We start from the raw sequence: 9,403 nt of genomic DNA, 5'->3' as shown, positions 1-9,403 counted from the left end.
TTTGAGGTGGTTCCTTTAGAACTTTCCATGGTGCATATTTTTTCCAGTTCTGATAACTGGTCTCCTGACCTCAATGGATGTGGGAGTTCTTGGATGAAATGGTTTAGCTGCCGGTACCTCCATTCATTAATTTCCATTAAATTCTTTTGGAGTCCTAACTCCTGTAGTGTTCTAATGTGACCTTCATTCATTATATCCCTTAATTGTGCCGTGTCCTTTTTAATCCAATTTCCCCCTACTTGTGTTTTACCTGGTGCAAAATAATCATTATTTTTCAGTGCTATAAGAGGTGAGTTATATACCTTCTCAGTTTTCCTGTAGACAGTGTCCCATATTTTAAGTGCATTTTTTGTTATCTCGTGTAAGTTTTTATCTAGTGTCCTAAATTGGGGGGGGTTCCAAATTATCTTATCCAACCTCACCTGTGATAATTCATTTTCTAATCTTACCCACCTTTTTTCTTTGTTGACTCTGGCCCACTCCACCACTCTTGTTAATACAACTGCGTCATAATATCCCTTAATGTCCGGGACCGCAAGTCCCCCCCTTTTTTTTGGTTGTTTTAATGTCTGGAGTGATATCCTATGTTTCTTATTTCTCCATATGTAGTTCATAATTACTTTTCTAAGGGCAGAGAACAGTGTTCTTGGGAGGGCTATAGGGATCATCTGAAATTTATATAAAATTTTTGGTAAAATAACCATTTTACAGTAATTAATTCGTCCTATCCATGATATTGCTCTATTTTCCACCCTTTTTGTTTCTGTCTTAATTTCATTTAGTAAGGGGATGAAGTTTATCACATAGGTTTTCCTAATTGATTTGGTTAACAATATCCCTAGGTATTTGAGTTCTTTAACCCAAGCAAACTGGTACTTCGCTTTCAGGAGTTGCTCGTCTATCTTACTTATGTTTATACTCATAATCTCCGTTTTAGTGATGTTTAATTTGAAGTTTGAAAATTCTCCATAGTCGCTGCATAAGTTTAATAGGTTTGGGATTGATGTTTTAGGTTCCTCTAAATAGAAGAGGACGTCGTCTGCAAAAGCAGTGAGTTTGTGTTCCTCCTCTCCTATTTTGACCCCCTTTATTTTTTGACAATTACGAATCCTGGCCAGTAGGGGTTCCAATGATAGCACAAACAGGAGTGGCGACAGAGGGCACCCTTGCCTTGTTCCATTTTTCATTAGAAAGGTTTGAGAGAGGCTACCATTTATTTTTATTTTGGCCGTGGGGGACCTATAGAGGGTGGCAATCCAATCCATCATCCTCTGTCCAAACCCCATTCCCTTCAGAGTGAGCAGCATAAGTCCCCAGTCTACCCTGTCGAACGCTTTTTCTGCGTCTATCGACAGGAGTAGACCTGGGGACCCCATTGCCTTCATTCTCTGAATTATCAGGAGTGTTCTTACTCCGTTATCTCTTCCCTCTCTTCCTTGGATAAACCCCGTCTGATCCGGGTACACCAGTTTTGTCATTTCTTGTCTAACTCTCCCGGCCAGTACCTTTGCAAACAGTTTTAAATCTGTATTTAGCAGAGATATCGGCCGGTAGCCCGTGCAGCTTCCCGTATCTTTGCCCTCCTTTGGAATAATGGTGATAGTTGCCTCTGATGCCTCTTTACTTAGATTATACTCCTTTCCAAGACCATTAAAATATTGACATAGCCTTGGTATGAGTATCTCCTTGCATTTTTTGTAATACATTACTGTAAAGCCATCTGGGCCCGGGCTTTTACCTGAGGCTGAGCTTGTTAGTGCTAATTTGATTTCATTTTCCGTAATTGGCCTGTCCATCCCTTCTGCGTCTATTTGACTGATTTTTGATAATCCTGATTCTTCTAAGAATGCTGTGATCTTTTTTTCTTTCTCACCTTTTTGCCAATTCTTTTGTTCAACCGAATAGAGTTTTTCGTAATATAGTCGGAATGTTTCTGCGATATCTTTTGTTGTGTATAAGACCTCTCCTTTCCCATTTTTGATTTTATCTATATGGTTCCTTGATTTCTTTTTTTGTACCATCCGAGCCAGATGTTTGCTTGTTTTATTTCCCCATTTATATCTTTCTCTTGCTATTGAATTAAATTCCCTTCTTGTTTCCTGGTCCATTAGTTCTTTAAGTTTGTTCCGCTTGTCAACTAGATTCAAATATAAATCTCGTTGCTTTCCCATTATCTTATGTTGTTGTTCTAGGTTGAAGATCTCCTCTATTAGTTTTTCCCTTTTACTTTTCTCTTCTTTTTTCCTTCTTGCTCCTTCAGAGATCAGAACCCCTCTTATCACCGCCTTATGGGCATCCCATAATGTTGCTGCCGAAATTTCATCTGTCTCATTTGTCTTAAAATACTCTTCTAGTTCTTTTTTAACCCTCAATAAACTTTTCTCTTCAATCAGTAGTTCCTCGTTTAGTCTCCAATTTTGATAGGGTCTTTGATTACCTGAAATATTTATGGATATACTAATAGGTGCGTGGTCGGATATCGTCATGGTCTCTATTCTCGTCTCGACCACCATTTCCAACATTCTGTGTTCAACAAGAATGTGATCGATCCGAGAATAGCTCCCATGAACATGGGAATAAAATGTAAAATCTCGTTGGCTCGGGTTAAAGATCCTCCATGTGTCTACTAGTTGGCTTCTATGTAGGCTATCTTTTACTTTTCTTAGTTGTTTCTCTTGGGTTTCCGATGTCTGGTGTGTCTTATCGACCTTTGGGTCCATACAGAAGTTTAAATCCCCACCCAGTATTATCTTTCCCCTCCCAAAATCTTTTAATTTCCCTAATATTCCCAGAAGGTATTTCATCGGGGAGGTATTTGGCGCATATATATTTACAAGAGTATATTCCGCCTCTTCCAGTTTTCCTCTTAAAAAGAGGAGTCTCCCTTCTGGGTCTGTCAATCTGTCTGTTAGAACAAACCGTGTCCCCTTTGCTATTCCAATTGCTACCCCTCTGGCCCTATTAGAGATAGTATCTCCATAATACCATATGGGAAAGTCGGGGGAGTATAGCCTTATGTTTGATCCCAATGTAAGATGGGTTTCTTGTAGGAAGGCGATGTCTGTCCTATACCTCTTCAGCTCCTTTAACACCTTATGCCTCTTAGATGGACTATTGAGGCCTTTTACGTTGTATGATAGACATTTAATTACTGGCATCTTTGGTATTTTTTATCCTTTCCCTCCTTGCCTTCTTCCCCAAGTCTAGGTCTAACATTTTTCTTTTCTTCAGGTTACGCTTTCTTCTGATTGTTTTGGTGAGATAGGGTATCTTCCCTCCCCCCCGCCCCCCCCCCCTTCCCCCCTCCCTCCCTCCCCCCTCCCCTTCCCCCCTCCTCCCCCCCTCCCAATTGGCCTATTAAAGACCCCTGAACCAACTACCATGTCTTGGTTCAGATCGCTCTGGGTGAGGTTTGGGATTCCCCCCCCCTATCTTTTAGATAGGGGAGGTGGGAGACGAATTACAATCTTCTCCTCCATATCCACCAGGGGCCCTCTCGGATCCCAAGGCAGGTAGGGGGAGAGAGAAGAAAAAAAAAAAAAAGAAAAAGACAAACTAAGGGAACCATCCAAAAGAAAGGTCCTGAAGGGACATGATATAACGAAAGATCAGTCCGGGTAGAGAGATACGGAGAGGGCGGGGGGCCTCAGGATAGGGCCCCCCCTCTCTCTCTCTCCATTCCCCCCCTCTAACTCCAACCCGAAAGATCGGGCACCCGAATGTCTAATTTCCTGCAGAACTCCTTTAAATCCTCGGGGAATCTCAATATTGCTGATCTCCCCTCTCTTGTCCCAATTAAGCAGGCAGGGAATCCCCAGGTATATTTGATATTCGAGTCCATCATCTGTTTTAGGAGTGGTTTTAACAGCCATCTCCTAGCCAGGGTTTCTGGGGCTACGTCGGTGAAAATCTGGAGATTTACCCCTTCAAAGACTATCTGGGGTTGTCCCCTCAGCTTCTTCCAGATTCCTTCCCTGTCTACAAAAAATCGGAACCTTATTATAACATCTCAGGGTCGCTCCGAGGAACCTCTTTTCGGATTTCCAACTCGATGTACCCGTTCAATCATGATTGGGTTATCTGCCGGTTTTCCCAGTAGTGGATTAAATATCGTCTGTGTTATTGTCTTGAGGTCTTCCCCCTTCTTCTCTGGTATTGACCTTATCCTCAGGTTTTGTCTCCGGTTTCTGTTTTCCTGATCTTCTAATTTATAGAGAATATGCCTCTGTTGTAATTGAATCTGATTGATCTGATCTTTTAGTGAGATTGATTCTTGTTCTTGTTTCTCTATTTGTTCCTCTGCTGATTCAAGTCTGGAGAGCATATGGCCAAAATCGGTCCGCAGATTCTGTATTTCACCCATTATCGCATTTTCCAATTTTTGCAGCATCTCTGCCATTTCTCCTTTTGAGAGGGACTGTGCATCTGATCTTTGTTCATCCATCCTGCTGCTTTCCAGTCCCCCTACTAAGGACCCTTCATCTCTTGATTCCATAGATGTTTCTCTGGAATTTTCACTCTGTGGCTTCTTATTTTCAGTCTTTTTCGCTTTATTTACTTGTTGTTGTTGCTTTGTTACTCCCTGGGCTCTGAGAGCTCGTGGGCTTTCTCCTCTGGTCACGAAGGGTCTTATTGAACTTGTTGCTGTTATGTTGCTTGGGGTAGTGGGGGGTCCCCCCTTTGTTGATCTGCTTATCATTCTGCTCATGTTAATTACCTTCCTTCTGATTCTCTTCCCCAGCTTGACCTTTTGTTTCCAACAGATAAAAAACACACTTGATATAGATGGAGGTAACCCGTATGGGGTACCAGGTGCGATGGGACTGGGGGTGTCGAGGTGTTTTTTTTTTTTTAATGTGTTATCCAATTTTGATCAGGATATCCGGTACACTTATAATCCTGGGCAGGATTTCTAAGCGATTTTCCAGATTTTTTTTTCTTTTATTATTTCTTTTATTTTAACCCTTCTTATAGGACCCTTCCCCTATTTCATATGTTTATTAGTGATTTTAGGATGTCACCCGGTCTGATTCCTAGAAGAATAGTGTCTGCATCTACTAGGGGAGTAATTTGGACAGTGGTTCACCTGTTTAGCATTCACTATTAGAGCGTTGAGGGGAGGGGTACAGAGTGACTTTAGGTTTCCTTCCCTTTACAATCTCTTTTCTGACTAATTTAATGGCCTAAGAAAGTATGGTACTCCAGAGAAATGGGAGGAGTCCCGTATCGAGGGGGGACCTAGGGGTCTCTCTGAGGGAGGGGTACTTATAGTTGTCCTTCGGTCCACAGCGACCTAGAGGGTACAGGGAGATGGCCCCGTCTTTAGAATAATATATGAATGAAGGGAAAAAATATATTTGTGTAAATTTGCAGATTTGCCTGTTCTGACTTTTTCAGCTGTGATGTGTTTAGTCTCCTTTAGTCAGTTGATGTGTCCTTATCTACCCTTCTATTCAGGGTCATTTAGAACAGGCAGCTGCTGCTTATCTATAAATTCTCGATTTCCTCAGCTATTTGGGTCCTCCTGTTCACGGATGGGGGATTTTTCTATACCCTATCCAACCTTGCAGGGTACATTTCCCCAATATAATCAACGTCCGTATTCTATGCCCTGTTGGGCACAACTTATCATACAAAGGGAAAGTAAAAAACAAGCAGCATGTGAGATATCATAGACTAAATTTTCCCAACGAGCCTGGTGTGTCTCCCTTTTGCAAAAATGTTCACAGAGATTTACTGTATGCAGCCCTTCTGAATCTTCTTAAAAAAAAACGTAATCACAGTTTAAGAGTATACCTCACGTCTCTTGTATCTGCTGGGAGAAGTGCAGACATTTCATCAGAGCTCAGCATGTCGCTGGCTCACCATACTCACGTCTGTGGTTTGTAACCTGGCAGGAGAGAGTGTGGTCGGCGGGTGCTGTCCTTCCGGTGCTTGCCCTGCTCGACTTACTTCTTATGCCCTTCTCAGTTTACTTGCGTGGGCTCTGTTTCCCGATGCAGCGGAACGGTGCGGCCAGCAACCCGCTATCTGCAGCTCTCAGTGCGGAGGTGTTCGAGCGGTCCCGGCGGCTCCCTGGAGAGCCGATAAGGAAGCTATGCAGCGTGTGCTTGTGCATGGGGGGGAGCCGCTCTCTCACTTGCTGTAGTCCGTCCTTCCTCCCGACTCTCCCATAGCTCTCCCTCCTCACCCAAGAGCGCGAAGCGTCCTTACGTCCTCACGTGCACGCGCATTTCATCGAGTGTCTCCTTCTTTTTGCGCTCCTTAGTGGACTTTTCAGATTTCTTTATTTTATCTCGAGTTCTAATTGAATTAATATTCCCCTGTCGAGAAATTATCAAAAATCAAGAAATGTCACTTTTGAGTAAACATCATTACATGTCGAGTGAGATGCAGCAAATCACTGAGTGGGGATACTTACAGGAGGAGTGGACTGTGTTGGGCAATGTGGCTTGGAATCAGGTTTTTTTGGCTTCCATGATGTCTGTGATTTTTCTTTAGCGTCTACTGTTATATTTTTTTTCTTGGTGCGCTATAAATTACAAGAAGAATTCTAGATTTCAGAATAACATACAAGGGAAAGAGAGAGGGAGGGGGAAAGAGAGAGAGGGAGGGAGAGAGAGGGGGAGAGAGGGGGAGAGACAGGGGAGATCCGGGGACTTGGCAGGCTGTGAGTGGCTTTCCAAAATGGCGGCAGAGGGAGGAGCAGGGGCGTACCTAGAGCATTATGCACCCAGGGCGGATCCTATATCAGGCACCCCATCTCCCCCTCCCATGATAAAATGTAAAAACATCCCATTGTGCCCCCTGCATCCTTCAAAATATCTTTCTCACTACTGTGTACCCCTCTCCACAACTGCACCACTGGGTACATTACATTATACTGCACCCTGCACCTCTGGACACCTTTACATTAATGCCAGTTTAACAGATGAATATACAAGAGAAACCCTAAAAAAAAAAAAAACTAATGCAGCCACCCATCTTAGAATTGGTAAACTGAAGTATACAAAATATTTTGCTTTAATAACAGTTTAATCAAGTTAATCAAGTAATTCTATTATACTTCAATTTTAAAGAAGGAGTTAAAACAGGGAGACAGCGAGCGAGAGGGACAGAGAGAAATGCAGCTCACTTACCACCGTTGCAGCTATATTTCCAGATACATGGCCCACTGACTTGACAGATCCATTATTGTAATTTTCCTAATTAAAAAAAAAATTACAGGAAAGTAAGCTACACTGCAAAAACCATTATCTGCCAAATATCTATATACACACCTCATTGGAGCTTGACTGTTCATCTGACTGTTTGATGGGCGAATTAACATATCCATTAATTTTATCCTAACTATCTTCCATCAACCCCTCAAACACAAACCGTCCTCCCGTCCTCCCTTGCTGTACAGAAAAGAAAAATAAAGATTTGTACTTACAATGGTTTCGAAGAGCGATCGTAGACCCCGTTTCATGTTTGCTGCTGCTATGTTTTCCACATCACGTGCTCGATCTCCACGTGTGTTTTCTTTTATTTCATTTTCCACATCCGGGGCAAAGGACGTAATTGCAGCGGAAACACGTGGTTAGGATGAACTATTCTCCTCCCCTTCTGCTCCCAGGATGCATCTCTCCAGCGTTAATTAACGATCTTAGACGTTATTATTACGCTTTAGGACGTTAAAATAACTATTGATTCGTTAGAATACCGTTCTTCTAAATGACATTTACGTTAGAAACGTTAGCATAACGATTGGATAACGAGTCAGTTGGAAGCCATAACGACTACATTGAATAACGATTGTAGCTTTCGTGAATACCATGTTTGCTAGCGTTAAATAAGGGGCGGTAATTTATCTACTTAAGAAAACCAATAACGTTTCTCTTTGTGAATTGACCTGAATGATAATTACTCAGACAACACTGTACCCAAATTAAAATTTTGTCCTTTTTTTCACACAAATAGAGCTTTCTTTTGGTGGTATTTAATCACTGTTGGGTTTTTTTATTTTTTGCACTATAAGAGAAAAAAGACTGAAAATTCTATAAAGAAATTAATTTTTCTTTGTTTCAGTTATAAAATTTAGCAAATTAGTAATTTTTCCCTAAAACCTCCCAAATTACCCCTTTTTGGAAAGAAGACATTCCAATGTATTTAGAAAGAGGCATTGTGAGTTTTTTGAAGTTGTAATTTTTTTCCACAATTCTTTGCAAAATCAAGATTTTTTTTCTTTTATTTTTTTCACAATATTGTCATATTAGCAGGTTATTTCTCACACACAGCATATGCATACCACAAATTACACCCCAAAACACATTCTGCTATTACTCCTGAGTATGGTGATACCACATGTGTGAGACTTTTACACAGCGTTAGGTAGATTCAGAAAGAGTTAGGCCGGCTTATCTACAGATAAGCCGACCTAACTCTGAATCTGCACCGACCTATGTTTAAGTGTATTCTCTAACAGAGATACACTCAGGGCCGGATTTGCTCTCCCTGCCGCCCCCAAGGCCAGGTTCCGCAATGTACCCCCCCAAATCAACGGAGAATGGTAACCGGATGGCAGGGGTGGCACGGTTAGTTCAAATATTTTTTGTTTCTTTTTTTTATTACTTTTTTTTATTATTTATTTGTAGCTTGTCGTTTACTTTTTTTGTATACTTTTCTTTTTTTATATATATGTATATATTATTTTTCTTATGCTTTACTTTTTAATTACTTTTTTATTTTATTAATTGAATTATTATTTCTTTTTTTTTTCACCTAACTTTATTGCTATCACACAGGAGAAAACAATTCCCTGTGTGATAGCAATTGGAGGTGACAGGTTCTCTTTATTGACCCTGTCACCTCCAAAACAGGAGTCCTAGCACTGTGCTAGAACTCTTGTCACAGCTGAGATGGGAAGAGCACAGCTCACCCCTCTCACTCTGTACATCGAGGGAGGGACAGGAGACGGACTCGGCGGTTAGGGGGAGAACAGAGTCCCGAAGACAGAGCCAGCAGAGAGGTATGTGGGGGGGGGGGAAGGGGAGGACGGATGGCAGCACACATTTTACAAGTGATTTTGGCGACATCGCCGCAATCACTTAACGAGCGAGCGGATTTCCCCACACTACATTTAGCCCTGCTAGAAAGCAACTTACCGCCCTTAACTGTATGTTCTGGCCGTCGGGGGACTCCATGCCGCTGCCGCCCCTCTGTGCCCTGCCGCCCCGAGGCCTGGCCTCGGTGGCCTTGTGGGAAATCCGGGCCTGGATACACTTAAACATATCTAAGATAGGACGGCTTGCGCCGTCCTATCTTAGATTGCAATGTTTCTGATGGCCGCTAGATGGCGCTTCCATTGGGGCCGGCGTAGATTATGTAAATGAGGGGATACGCCGATTCACGAACGTACGCC

The 9,403-nt window shown here is 42.2% G+C and overlaps 1 protein-coding gene across 2 annotated transcripts; it reads right to left on the bottom strand.

Annotated features, from left to right (window-relative positions):
* Window positions 1-3,357: 3,357 nt before the first annotated feature.
* LOC120943564 lies at window positions 3,358-7,615 on the bottom strand. Of its 2 annotated transcripts, XR_005750300.1 has the most exons (3): window positions 7,140-7,615; window positions 6,422-6,532; window positions 4,841-6,323 (listed from the first exon to the last, which is right to left on the bottom strand). XR_005750300.1 is itself a non-coding variant. In XM_040356934.1 (2 exons), exon 2 carries the CDS (start codon window positions 4,706-4,708, stop codon window positions 4,010-4,012), a length of 699 nt encoding a protein of 232 aa, XP_040212868.1. In that variant the 5' UTR covers window positions 4,709-6,323; window positions 6,422-6,599; the 3' UTR covers window positions 3,358-4,009. The 2 variants fall into 2 exon arrangements, 1 of the variants encoding a protein (XP_040212868.1); XM_040356934.1 differs by lacking the exon at window positions 7,140-7,615 and having other exon boundaries at window positions 3,358-6,323; window positions 6,422-6,599.
* Window positions 7,616-9,403: the final 1,788 nt, after the last annotated feature.

Source organism: Rana temporaria, chromosome 6 (assembly GCF_905171775.1).
Source record: "Rana temporaria chromosome 6, aRanTem1.1, whole genome shotgun sequence".
Taxonomy (NCBI): domain Eukaryota; kingdom Metazoa; phylum Chordata; class Amphibia; order Anura; family Ranidae; genus Rana; species Rana temporaria.
This window is presented reverse-complemented; position numbering and strand designations above follow the sequence as displayed.